Source organism: Callospermophilus lateralis, chromosome 10 (genome assembly GCF_048772815.1).
Source record: "Callospermophilus lateralis isolate mCalLat2 chromosome 10, mCalLat2.hap1, whole genome shotgun sequence".
In the NCBI taxonomy this organism is placed as follows: Eukaryota; Metazoa; Chordata; class Mammalia; order Rodentia; family Sciuridae; genus Callospermophilus; species Callospermophilus lateralis.
This window is the reverse complement of record NC_135314.1, coordinates 48,763,556-48,777,971: the sequence shown is the minus strand read 5'-3', so window position 1 is coordinate 48,777,971 and position 14,416 is coordinate 48,763,556. Positions and strand designations below refer to the sequence as shown.

The following is a 14,416-nucleotide window of genomic DNA, read 5'->3' as shown; positions in this document are numbered from 1 at the left end:
GACCTGCGTTGCGTAAAGCCGCTTGCTCTGTGGAGCTAATAAGTCTCTCCTTTGACTCTTGCCACTAAGCCGAATGGCAGAAACTGGGTTTTTAAACTATCCTAAGAACTGAAAAGAAAGGGCAGAATTTATTTGATGGGAAAATAGCATGTGTGCATGCAGAAGCGCAGAACTCGTCACTTATTATTGACTGCTGATCACGTACAGACCCCACACTAGGAAGTTTGACATGCATCTTCCCATGACCACCCAACAAACTTACAGTTGTCATTTCCCAATTTAAGGTCAGAGACAGACCTAGGGTAGTTAATCATATTGGTCATGGATGAACCGGACTTGAATCCGGGTCTAACTCATTCATGTTCATTCTGTATACAGTAGCTTACTAGACTTTGACAAAGCCTAGCAAATTTTAGAACTTCAGTTTTAATTTCCGAGGAGGAAAATAATGAGAAATTAGAGAGCCTTTTTTTGTGGGTTTTTTAAAATTAAATTATTTATCTATTCTTACTTATTATACATGATGACAGAATGCAATTCATTTCATATTACACATATGGAGCACAATATTTCAAGTCACGGATTATACACAAAGTTTATTTTCATACCATTTGTGTCTTCATACATGTTCTTAGGGTAGTGATGTCTAACTCATTCCATCATCATTCCTAACCCCTTGCCCCCTCCCTTTCTCCCTCCCCTTTGCTCTATCTAAAGTTCCTCCATTCCTCCCATGCTCTCCACCCCCCATTGCCATTATAAGTCAGCATCCTCATATCAAAGAAAATATTTGGCCTTTGGTTTTTTGGGATTGGCTTGCTTCACTTAGCATTATATTCTCCATCTTCATCCATTTACCTGCAAATGCCACGATTTTATTCTGTTTTAATGCTGAGTAATGTTCCATCGTGTATATATACCAAAGTTTCCCTATCCATTCATCTACTGAAGGGCATCAGGGTTGGTTCCACAATTTAGCTATTGTGAATTGTGCTTCTATAAACATTGATGTGTCTGTGTCCCTGTAGTATGCTGTTTTTAAGTCCTTTGATTATAGACCATGGAGAGAGATAGCTGGGTCAAATGGCGGTTCCATTCCATGTTTTCCAAGGAATCTCTACACTGCTTTCCAGATTGGCTGCACCAGTTTGCAGTTCCACCAGCAATGTATGCGTGTGCCCTTTCTCCCACATCCTCGCCAACACTTATTGTTGTTTGTATTCTTTATAGCTGCCATTCTGACTGGAGTGAGATGAAATCTTAGAGTAGTTTTGATTTGCACTTCTCTAATTGCTAGAGATGTTGACCATTTTTTCATGTTTGTTGATTGATTGTATTTCCTCTTCTGAGAAGGGTCTGTTCAGTTCGTTATCCCATTTGTTGATTTGGTTATTTATTTTTTTGGGGGGGAGTTAAGTTTTTGAGTGCTTCATATATCCTAGAGATTAGTGCTCTATCTGATGTGCTTGTGGTAAAGATTTGCTCCCATTCTATAGGCTCTCTGTTCACCTCCCTGATTTAGTTTGAATCTATACCATTTATTGATTCTTGGTTTTAATTCTTGTGCTGTAGGAGACTTATTAAGAAAGTTGGGGCCTAATCTGACATGATGGAGATTTGGGCCTACTTTTTCTTCTGTTAGGCACAAGGTCTCTGGTTTAATTCCTAGGTCCTTGATTCACTTTGAGTTGAGTTTTGTGCAGTGGTGAGAGAGAGGTTTAATTTCATTTTGTTACATGTGGATTTCCAGTTTTCTCAGCATCATTTTTCAAAGAGGCTATCTTTTCTCCAATGTACGTGTTTGGCGCCTTTGTCTAATATAAGATAAACTGTAATTATGTGGGTTAGACTCTGTGTCCTCTATTCTGTACCATTGATCCATTGGTCCACTGGTCTATTTTGGTGTCAATACCATGCTGTTTTTGTCAGTGTTGCTCTGTAGTATAGTTTAAGGTCTGGAATAGTGTGATACCACCTGCTTCACTCTTCTTACTAAGGATTGCTTTGGTTATTCTGGGTCTCGTATTTTTCCAGATGAATTTCATGGTTGCTTTTTCTATTTCTATGAGGAATGTCATTGGGATTTTGATTGGGATTGCATTGAATTTGTATAGTGCTTTTGATAGTATGGTCATTTTGACAATATTAATTCTGCCTATCCAAGAACAAGGCAGGTCTTTCCATCTTCTGACATCTTCTTTAATTTCTTTTTTTAGTGTGTTGTGTTTTTTATTGTAGAGGTCTTTTACCTCTTTCGTTAAATTTATTTCCAAGTATTTTATTTTTTTGAGACTAGTATAAATGGGGTGGTTTTCCTAGTTTGTCTTTCAGAGGATTTGTTACTGATGTAAAGAAATGCCTTTATTTATGGGTATTGATTTTATATCCAGCTACTTTGCTGAATTCATTTATTAGTTCTAGGAGATTTCTGGTGGAATGTTTTGGGTCTTCTAGGTATAGAATCATATAGTCTACAAATTGTGATAATTTGAGCTCTTCTTTTCCTATCCATATCCTTTTAATTTCTTTCATTTGTCTGATTGCTCTGACGAGAGTTTCAAGAACTATGTTAAATAGAAGTGGTGACAGAGGGCATCCCTGACTTGTTCTAGTTTTTAGAATTTAAAATTTCTCAATTTTATTTATTTTTTCAAAGAAACAACTTTTTGTTTTGTCAATTTTTTCAGTTGTTTCTATTTCATTGAACACCTGGAGACTAAATAATATGCTATTGAATGAACAATGGATTGCAAAAGATATCAAGGAGGAGATTAAAAAATTCTTAGAGGTAAATGAGAACACCGATACAACATATTGAAATCTCTGGCACACTATGAAGGCAGTTCTAAGAGGAAGGTTCATAGCATGGAGTTCATTCCTTCAAAGAAGAAAAAGCCAACAAATAAATGACCTAACATTACATCTCAAAACCCTAGAAAGAGAAGAACAAATCAACCCCCAAAGCAGTAGGAGATAGGAAATAATTAAAATCAGAGCTGAAATAAATGAAATTGAAACAAAAGGAAAATTGAAAAAATTGACAAAACAAAAACTTGGTTCTTTTTTTTTTGTTTTCTCACCTCTTTTTACTTAATTAGTAAGCAAATTTATACACATATGCTGACAGTATTTCCTATTATATTGTGTAGCAAACTTCACAATCACAGGATATAGTCAATGAGGTATTCAAATTGATTAACTAAAAATAACCAGTAAAAATAAATAAAAATTAAAACATGAAACTATATAATAAAACAAACAAAAATAAGTCAAAGCAAATGGTACCTTCAGCAAGCAGTTGCTTTCTCATCTCCAAGTTGGTTCCTGCCATACAGTGTTGAAGCTTGACCACGGGGAGTGTGTAGACTGTTACCCATGACAGTGTCTTTCATTTGCTGGGCCTCACTGCCAGTTACTGTGCCAAAGGCTTTCTGTTATTATCTGATTGAGGAGGGCACTAATCTGCAGCACAGCCTGCTGCTCCCAAGGGTGTTGAACCTGCTAACTAGGAGTTCAGGTCAGGGCCCTCCCAAGGGGCACAGTTGCATTCCATGGAGCAGCTGATTGGGGAAACATGGAAAGGGCCAGGATCCCACCTTGCTTCCAGGTCCCAGGCCATGTTGTGCCCCATGGTGGCATCTACCCAGAGGAGGTGTGCCTGTGCCAGCAACAGTCCCATATGGCCATGGGAGACTGCTGCATTCATTTTCCTCCTTCTAACAGGTTTTGTTTGCCTTCCATGTGCAAGAGGTTTTAGACAGATTATCTTATTTAATTAAATCTTCAAATCAACTCTGTGAAATTAGTTTGCTATTCCAGGCTTAGGGGTGGCAGAAAAATGGAAGAACATACGGAAAAAATGAACTAAATATCTACTCTCTGCTTAGATTCTTCCTACCAGCCCTATAAAAGTGGTGTTATTTATTTATTTAGATTTAGAATTAGAAGCTCAAGAGAGGTCACATAACTCATGAAGCTCATGATTTAGATGAGTGACAAACCCAGGACCCAAACGAAGCCTCTTAACTCCAAGTCCAGTGCTCTTGCACACATTTCAGTGTCAAAATGAAGAAGACCAAGGAAGGCTTGCTTGAGGTGGCATCTTTCAGTCTATCCTATTCCATATGTATTCTGCTCCATGGGGTGTGATCACTGCCATGCATGAACTCATCGGTTTCTGAAAGGGTTAAATAAAACTGCATGTAGTTCTGTCTGAAATTACATAAAATAAAACCACTTCTTTGACTTATAAAACATTTACTATGATTATGAATAATGATAAAAGATGGTGGAATGAGACATCATTGCCCTAGGTACATAGATGATTGCAGGAATGTTGTGACCCTACTTCGTGTACAACCGGAGAATTGATATGTTGTGCTCTATTTGTGTACAATGAATTGAAATGCATTCTGTTGTCAGGTATAATAACTAAGTAGAACAAAATTTTAAAAAGTATGTGTGGGGGTGACTAGTAATGATCACCCAGGAGATTATGAAAAGCTAGCAAGCTCCCTTGGTCTCTTCTGTTTCCAGTGTCTTGCAGTTCCTTTGGGGATTTAAGGACATTTTTCAAGGCAGATAAGGTCTGTTCTTCCTTATGCGGAGTGTAGATGGTCAGAAACAATCTGTGGTTGTCAGACGTCACCCTAAAGTTCTGACCACTGAAAGCACAAAGCTGGCACTTTGCCCTAGACCTCTGCCTCTGCCCTTCCAGGTCATTCTGCAATTACGTCAAACTGAGTCATTGTCCTAGAGAGAACAGTATGTCTGTGACATGCTGACCTTTGCAAAAATATAGGAATAAGACAGTGCTGTTATCTGTCACCAAGGTTGTGTGACCTTGAATGAGTCACTTCTTCTCTCTGAATCTTAGGTTTTTCAGCTCTAAATCAAGAGACCTTAGATAAATGATTTCTATCATGGATGAGGAAAATGCTAAAACCTTCCCCAAATTGGGGTCATTAAAAATCCCAAGGTCAGTGACTTTCTTAGAAAAAAGGTGACCATGACTACCTCTTAACATGTTCCACAGAATGTCAGGTAAGTTTGACAAAAGTTTTTTCTCCTCTGAAGCATAAGTCAAAATATTTTGTAGGAAGGTTCTTTATAATTTATTATACTAACCAAGGTTTCTGCTGCCCTTGAGGTGCGTCAGAATCACAGAGGACTTTGTCAGCTTTATCCTACCCTATTCCCTCCTGTCTTGAAGAATCACTGCTGTGGTGAGCTAGTGTTGGTTACTAGTGTGCACCCCACCACACTCAAGGCTGAGAAGATCACCCTTTCTCTCAAAACACTGAATACTGTTAAGCTCTGCCTAGAGGTCTCTCTATAAACATAGTCAAAGGTATACAGGGAGATAAATTATAACTAATTACAAAAGGCAAAAGTTTTGCCTCTTTTATAGGTCTTTCTTCCTTCCACATAAGAGTGTGTGTGTGTGTGTGTGTGTGTGCGCGCGCGCGCGCTTGTACACCCGCACACATGTTTAAAGGAAACCTACACAAATTACTAATTTCATTTATCTATACTGGGCCATGAAGATGTCTCATACATTAATGTAAACAACCTGGTGATGTGTTTGAGTGACAGGGGTTAGTATTTTGAGTTCATTGGAAAGTGATAAAGTTTTACTGCTAGGACATAATGAAGTTCAATAGTTCACAGTTCAGTTTTTTTTTTTTTTTTTTAAACAATCAACAAAGAGCTAAGGAAATGACATAAAGCTCATTCCTTAAAGTCAAGGCTGCAGTAGCTATATGGAAGAGTAATATTAAGGTCTTGTTAAATAGAAATTATGAAATAAATCAAAACCAAGGAGTGGAAAATGATAGGGAGGCACCTTTTTTTAAGAGCAAATATATGGCAGTCCTTCCCTGCAGAGATGTACCCAGGGAGTAAGCTGCTTCCCCGTCCCTCCTCCTCTTTGCTGCTAAGGAGCTCAGTGGTGTATGTGGGCCTCCCCTTCATTCCCATTCCTGGCTTTGGATAATGTAACTAATAATTAAATGGCCAGTCACTTGATCTTATGCTGCTATAATTATTGCCAGAAAACCTTGAATCGGTTCAGAATGGCACCTGTTGGAGCTGATCCCTCCACCAAAGTGTACAGTGTGCTCTGTCTTTTCCTCTCCCAGCTCTGGGCTGATGCAGTTGCCTGGCAACCCATCTGCCACGATAGCTGATGTCAGCTCATTTCCACTTAAAGTTAGCCCAGGAAAGTTTTCAAGGAGGACATCTGGGCTTGTGAGATGCTGGAGAAGGTTCCAGTTTATGTTATCAAATCATTTATAAAACTGCAGACCAGTAGGCTCAGGGAGGCTGAGAAGAAATGTGGATGTCACAAGGGATTAGCTTCTGGAATCGCGTGACCTTGGGGACTTTATTTCTGATATCTGAGAACTGGGTAAATGAGCCTCTGCAATATTCTCTCTGCTGCTAAAGTTCTTTCTGCACTTTAAAGGAAATACGAAATATCCAAAATCACCCTGCCTCTTGAAGAGTAAAATTTAGCCCAGTACTTTATATTGGCTCTTTGGAAAGTAGTGTTAACATTTTAACTAAATGCCTGAGCAGCTGTTGGGAGGAAAAGAGAATAATTTTATCATTGGCAGGAATGTTCTAGGATATACAGGAACTGAAAAATAAATTACAACTTCTTTAATCCAGCAGAGGGCAGAAGGGAATTTAAGCTGTTTCTCACCAAAGACTTCCTGAACAAAATTTTGACAATCCAAGATAAAATTCAGTGACACATCTGTAGACAATCACCTCCAGGTTGTTAATGTACAAGTCACTCTGATTACATAGCCAGATCCCAGGTACTATGTCAGGATCAACTCCTTCCTGTCTAGGATGAATGGACAGAAAGAATATTGAGTTATTTACACCTATCAGGAGACAATAATGTGGTACCCACAAAATAATAGCACTGTAATTGTTAAAGAATTTGTTTACTAACCACAACACAGTGTTTCACAATTTTTTCAGTTGTATTTTTGGCTTTCCAAATGCTAGAAGGGAAGAATATATGAAATAATTAAGTATAAATTATTTCATTATCAAATATATCTCTTTGAAAGTACCTGTACCTATGTATGAGTCCATAAAATAATAAATTATTATAATAAAAATAAATCCCACAGTCTATTCTGGGATCTGAGAAATGAACTTTATCCTTCTATAGCTAGCCTTAAAACCTGAGGTGGTGTTATTTCTCACATTGCAAAGATGAGGTGAATATTAAAACATGGTGACCATTGAGAAATTGATATTGGTCTTGATGTTTAAGATGACTGTCAATCCTGATTGCTAAGTTTGGTTTTTAAAGCCACTTTTAAAAGGAAAATAAAATTTCCATGCTTCATTTGTAATGAAGGCTGTTTTAGCTTGGGTAGTTGTGATGTCTCGGGTTGGTTCCTCAGGAAGCAACCACAGGTGGTGTTAGCTTCTACACCTCTGAAAGGGAGGGCAGAAAGGAGGGACAGAAGAAGTTGAGTTTTCCTGCAAATGCAGGCTAGGCTTCTGTTGAGCTCTTGGGGCTTGAGTGGTCCTTCACAGTATCCCAAGCTGGGACGTTCCCACACTGACCAGCACTGTAGATGTGCTTCACCAGCCCCACCCAGCCGCAGGGAATGGCCTTGGTGAAAGCAGCTCTGTGCAGGCAGGACAATACTTAAGGGATTGCACTTCCAGCCTCTGTGACAAATCCTTTCTTGAAAAGGGGTCAAGATGGTCTGTTATAACACAAGTAGTATGAACAAACAGCATTAGCCATAAAGTACACTGGATTTTTTCTTTCTGATGAATTGCTGACTCTATAATGTTGAATAACTTATTGATGGCTTTAAAAAGAAAGTAACAACTTGCCGTATTCCTATCTGAATGGAAGAACATGATACTAAATGTGATTAATGTGGTCTGGAAAACAGGATTTTAAGGAATGAAGGAGAACACATTTCTATAAATGAGTGTTAAATTTTGAAATATGGTTGTCTTTGTCCATTCAGGCTGTTCAAACACAGGACCATAGGGTGGCTTATAAAAAACAGGACTTTGGGGCTGGGGTTGTGGCTCAGTGACAGAATGCTTGCCTAGCATATGTGAGACACTGAGTTTGATCCTTAGAACCACATAAAAATAAACAAATAAAAATGAAGGCATGCTCTCTGTCTGCAACTATAAAAAAATTTAAATAAAAATAAATAAATAAAAAACCTCAGGACTTTGTTTCTCACAATTTTGGGGGCTGGGAAGTCCAATATCAGGGCACCCAGTTTGATTATCTGGTGAGGAGTTACTTCTTCCTTTTTTTTTTTTTTAAGAGAGAGAGGGGGAATTTCTTAATATTTATTTTTTAGTTTTCAGTGGACACAACATATTTATTTTATTTTTATGTGGTGCTAAGGATCAAACCCAGTGCCCCACACATGCCAGGCGAGCGCTCTACCACTTGAGCCACATCCCCAGCCCACTTCTTGACTTATATCTTCTCACTGTGTCCTTACAAGATAGGAGGGGTAGGGAAGCCCCCTGTTGTCTCTTTTATAAGAACCCTGAGCTCACTCACAAGGGCCCCACCCTCATGACCTAATCCCTTAACAAAGGCCCAACATCTTGATAACCATCACATTGGAAGTTAAGATTTCAACTTGCAAATTTGGTGGGGGGCAGGACACAAACATTCAGTCTATAAAACTAATGGTAACAAAACACATCTAGGTGGTTATCTTAGTCTGTTATCTGTTGCTTTTAGCACCATACCACAGGCTAAGTTATAAAGAAAACAGGTTAAATAAACCTGTTTTCACAGTAGTGTAGGTTCAAGGTTGAGGGTTGCCCCTGGCTGGCAGAGTGCCCAGGCAGCGCAGGGCAATGCATGGTGACAGGGAGCTACCACAAATGTGCATCTCCTTGGGTCACTTTCTCTTATAAAGCCAGCAGTATCCAATCATGGGAGCTTTGCCCTGAGCCTCCAACACCTCCTGAGGCCCCACCTCTGAATGCTGCAGTCGGATTAAGTTTCCAGCCTCTTCATAACTTAGAGTGGAGATGAAAATCCAGCTTGCGTTTTGGAGCCACAAACGGTATTCAAACCATAGTACTGCTTATTTATTTGCTTTGAGATTTGTCCTGTGAACAACCATCAATTTGCAGTAATTGGAGTGAATAATGGAATATTAGTTCATAGTTCTTGGATCTTTGGGGAGAAGCTTTTACATGAATCAAGATGATGCTGCCAGTTTGTTAGACAATGAAATACTAGTAGTTACATGGTACAAAGGAGTCAGGGAAGGTAAGTTGGTATGTTTTTTGTGGAATAGTCATTTAAGTCTAGCCCTTGTTTAAGTACTCGTGTGAATTCAGTTCATTGATTCTGTGCATTTGTTCCCATATCTGTTAGTTATAACCCAAGTTGTGTGCTTACCCCATGCAGACCCTGTGCCTGCTTATACCCATTGGAGACACCATTCACACCCTCAGAGGTCTCAGTCTCATTGAAGAATCACATTTGTAAATATCATCATCAATCCCATCAGAGATGTATGTAATTTGGGAAATGTCAAACTCCTGGTGAACAATGAGTTTTCTAAAAATTAATTTTCTCTTGAAAGCTTCAATTTTGTCATTGACAATAAATATTGGCAGTTGTTTTATTAGAGCCAGGCTTATTTTGTTCATTTTGTAAGAAAATGGATGCCAAATACTCAATTCGGAATAGCCCTCATGAATCATTCATTCTTCAAAGTAACAGTCGTGTTCCCTGAGCAGAGCGGCCAGGTTGGCCCACAACTCAGTTGTACCAGTGCTTCTGTGATCCAGGTGGAGCAGAGGAGCTTTGTGGATACGTCCACACCTTGACACTAGACTATTAGAAAGGGACTTGTTCTGGTGGCTCAAAGATTGGGATTTAATAAAACCAGTCATGTTTCTTCACCATTAAGGGTTTTCTTAAGTGAAGCTAAAATATATATATATGAACTTACTGACTGCTGATACATTTGATACTGCTGCCTTGACTGAAGCTGAGTGAGGTACCAGCAGCTTGCTCTCCATGGCTTTTGTACCTTCAGTACAAGGGTCCACACACTTGCTTTAGCGAAAGACAAAAAGGGCCTTGCCTCCTATGATGGCAGCAGAGATAGAGAACAGGGAAGCAAGTGAGAAACGTGGCAGAGGTACATAGGTAAAATTTGGTAGGAGAAGGAGCAAAGAAGGGTTGAAGCTTACTGAAGTGTTCAGCCTGGTTGAGTGGATGGCAGTATATGACTGAGGCAGTATATGCCTGCAGGAAGAGGAGCCCTGGTCTGTGATTAAAAATGATATTGCTTTTCACTCTGAAAAAAAAAAAAAAGATGTGTCATAATAATTCTACTTGGAAAAGGGTAGATTCTGGGACTGGACAGAAGAACAAAGTGTTGTAAGTGGGTCTGAGCAGCAGCCTGAGATCTGGTTTTGTGTTGGTAATGCATTTTGGTTCTTAGAAGGTCAAAGACTCCCTCATCTGAGTTTCTTATAATAGCATTTTTTTTTTCTTTTTGTTTCTAGGAATGGTGCAAAAGCTGGACCAAAAACTTCCAGTGGCAAACGAGTACCTGTTGCTCTCTGGAGGAGTCCGGGAAGGTGTGGTGGATCTGGACTTAGATGAGCTAAATGTCTATGCCCGGGGTACTGACTATGATATGGACTTTACCCTTCTGGTGCCAGCCCTTAAACTGCATGACCGTAATCAGCCTGTGACTCTCGATATGCGTCACTCAGCCTTGTGCCACTCCTGGCTCAGCCTTCGTCTCTTTGATGAGGGGACAATCAGTAAATGGAAAGACTGCTGCACCATCGTAGACCACATCAATGGTGCCACCAACTACTTCTTCTCCCCTACCAAAGTGGCCGACTGGTTCTATGACTCCATCAGCATTGTCCTATCAGAGATCCAGAAGAAGCCCCAGCGAGGGATGCCAAAGGTGGAAAAGGTAGAAAAGAATGGGACCATCATCTCCATCATTCTGGGTGTGGGGAGCAGTCGCATGTTGTACGATATTGTCCCAGTGGTATCTTTCAAAGGTTGGCCTGCAGTGGCCCAGAGCTGGCTCATGGAAAATCACTTTTGGGATGGGAAGATCACCGAGGAGGAAGTCATCAGTGGGTTTTACTTGGTGCCTGCTTGCTCCTACAAGGGTAAGAAGGACAACGAGTGGCGGCTGTCCTTTGCCAGGAGCGAGGTGCAGTTGAAGAAGTGCATCTCTAGCAGTCTCATGCAGGCCTACCAGGCCTGCAAAGCCATCATCATCAAACTCCTGTCCCGGCCCAAGGCCATTAGCCCCTATCACCTGCGGAGCATGATGCTCTGGGCCTGCGACAGACTTCCTGCCAACTATCTGGCTCAAGAAGACTATGCCGCCCACTTTTTGCTGGGCCTCATTGATGACCTGCAACACTGTCTTGTCAACAAGATGTGCCCCAATTATTTCATCCCTCAGTGCAACATGCTGGAGCACCTGTCGGAGGAGACGGTCATGCTCCACGCCCGCAAGCTCTCCTCCGTGCGCTCAGATCCCGCGGAGCACTTGCGCACGGCCATCGAGCACGTCAAGGCAGCCAACCGACTGACGCTGGACCTCCAGCGGCGCGGCAGCACCACCAGCATCCCCTCCCCGCAGTCGGACGGAGGGGACCCCAACCAGCCTGATGACCGTTTGGCAAAAAAACTGCAGCAGCTCGTGACTGAGAATCCGGGGAAGTCCATCTCTGTCTTTATTAACCCCGATGATGTCACAAGGCCCCACTTCAGAATTGATGATAAATTTTTCTGAGTGTCTTGCTGACTTTTTTTTTTGGGGGGGGGTCTCTCCTGGTTCTAAAACTCCCATAACCTTCAGTGTGGTTTGTGATTCTGTCTTTCCGTTTTTTACATATCCAGCTTAGATTGGATTTGTTAAGAACAAATTTTAAGTTTCCTGGTTCTGCAGGATGGTGCAGGCTCTGAAACAGTATATTACTATTTCATACTCTGCCTCTGATTTTGTCATGTATGTTTTCCCGTTATTGTCCTGTAGTTTTGTTTGTTGGTTTTGTTGCTGTTTGTTTTTTCAGGAGAACTTGAGCCATAGATGAATATGCCCATGAATCCTCTTGTTTTTTTTTTTTTTTTTTTTCTTTTTTCTGTTTCATACTTTGAGCAGAATTTATTAATAGTATTAATAGGGCTTGGGAAACAAATCTCTGACATTTAAGAATTCTAATATATTTTTGTTTTCTTTCTGTCTTTATTTTTCTAATGAGTTTTCATCACTGTGGATATTTGAGAATCATAAGAACCTGGGAACTACCTGGTACGTTGACTGGATTTCTTTCTTTTGATCAGTGACCAGAGTGGTTTCCCCTTTTTTCACCAGACTATGTAAACTTTGAAAGTAATAATGCTACAAATTGTGTTTTGGGGACAACTTCACTGAATGTAATTGTCCTGGATCCAGCGAACATTGGATGGTTTGGAAGAGTATGTTTGATAGCTTTCCAAACAAATTTAAGGTTTCCAAATGTTATTTTTAGCATGTATAATTATTTGAAGCCTTATTTAAGTCCTGTTAAAGAACATACCATTATAATTGTTATTTGCACTAATGAAATCTTTGCCATTGTCAGAGTTGCGATGTGTGTTTCAGTAGGAATTAACATCCACTCTTGAAATGCTATCAGTTGTTCATTTAGCCCATTTCTCTCAGTTGATAGAATGATTCTTTGTGTTTGTTTAGTTCTCCTTTAATTGTGGGGTCCTTTTTTGCCCTCTTTGATATTCCTGGTTCCTAACTTACTGAGAGAAGTTTTTAAAGCTTTATACCTGTTCATTGACTCTATCTAAAGTTGGGGAAGATACATACTTGATAAAGTAGGTGTCTTTGTATTTATTTCTTTTGGGGTTCTAGAGGTGAGTTTTTGGTTATTATTATTTTTTTAAATGAAGTCTCTTTCTCCTGAGCTTTTGAGGAAAACTGGCAGGAAAATTTTATTATCCTCAAAGAGAAGATAACACATCTGTTCAAAAGCAGGTGTTACTGTAGAGCTGGAACCAGAAAAATCTGTGTGGCAGTGTTGGAACAGAGGTGTCCTGTCTTCATGAGTGAAATTCCTTGCCAGTTGTAGGTGCTTCAAGACATTGGCTCCCTGCTTTGGTCTGGATTCATGGCAAACTGCTGTTCGAGGGTCAAGAGACCTGCTGCTCTCCCAGAGGATACCCATGATGTCTACTCATGGAAAAGTCAAGCAACATCTTGGTTTTCGTCCTGAATGTCCAGACTCATAAGTTGGATTTTTGCCATTTGGAATCAGGCATATGTGGTCTTGGGTTTTTGCATGGGAATTAATGTAATGCTTATAAATGAAAATGAAATCATTCAACGAACTTAAGTTAATTGCAGAAATAATAATAAAAAAGAAGCATACTGACCTTGGAATTTTGTTGTTGTTATTATCATTTTGTAATCTTGAGGTGATTTTCTTATTAGTTACACTAAGAGTAATTTTCAGTAAGTATAACTTGAATATAAATATTCAGTAACTATAGACTTTTAGCCTAGAAGTCCAGGTAATGGATATCCAGTATTCATTCTTTCCTTTTGTCCAGTTTCCCTTCTGGTATCTACTTATCCTCCACATAATGTATGGCCTTCTTGGTAAATGACTTGAGCTCCAGCTCCAGGTGTGAATGGAAAAGCCACTCAAAACCAACCATCATTCCACAAACAATAGTGAAGGACATATGATATATGCTGCTCCAATCAGGGACATTCACAGCCTTCTAGGTTGGAATGCTGGGGTGGAAACATATCCTATCTCTGGATATGGAAGAAGAAGCATTTGACTTCTGTTGTACTTGCACATATCATACAAGATGACTAGAGCCAGTCTCAGGATGGAGCTGATGGAGAGATGGGAGATAACATAAGCACCAGAGCTCCTAAGTCCATTAAAATTTATTATACTTTGACCATATGTTATACCTTATAGGTTAAAATAGTTACATACCACATCAGTAGCAAGTGTGTTCAAAAAGCTATTACTGTCAAGTCAATTGCAACTTCAATACTTAACTAGCAACTTTATCAACTTTTGCCATATTTTATATGCTGTGTTTTCTGATAAATTTCATTGCAGGCATGTTAGAAGGCTAACACATTGATCCTGTTGGCGTATTTTTTTCCATTTTTGCTACCTTAACTCATAGCAAAGAACACAAATTCTTAGTTGAACTTCACAAAAAAGGTTCAGAGGCCCTTGGGCTCTAGAATTTTAAAACTTTTTTTTTTTTTTTTTTAATTCTCAGTCAAATGTTGAGGGTGAATAGAAATAAGATGTAGTTTGATACCTTTCCCAGTCTGAGACTTCAATCATTGAATTAGTCACCAGTCCATCT

The 14,416-nt window shown here is 39.7% G+C and overlaps 1 protein-coding gene across 1 annotated transcript in view; it reads left to right on the top strand.

The window, feature by feature from the left end:
* Window positions 1-13,395, top strand: part of Mb21d2 (Mab-21 domain containing 2) — a 113,866-nt gene extending 100,471 nt beyond the window's left edge. The window contains exon 2 of the mRNA XM_076868444.2: window positions 10,552-13,395. Within this exon, the coding sequence (XP_076724559.1) occupies window positions 10,552-11,816 (1,265 nt within the window). The 3' untranslated portion in view covers window positions 11,817-13,395. The remainder of the gene's footprint in view (window positions 1-10,551) is intronic.
* The last annotated feature ends 1,021 nt before the right edge of the window (window positions 13,396-14,416 follow it).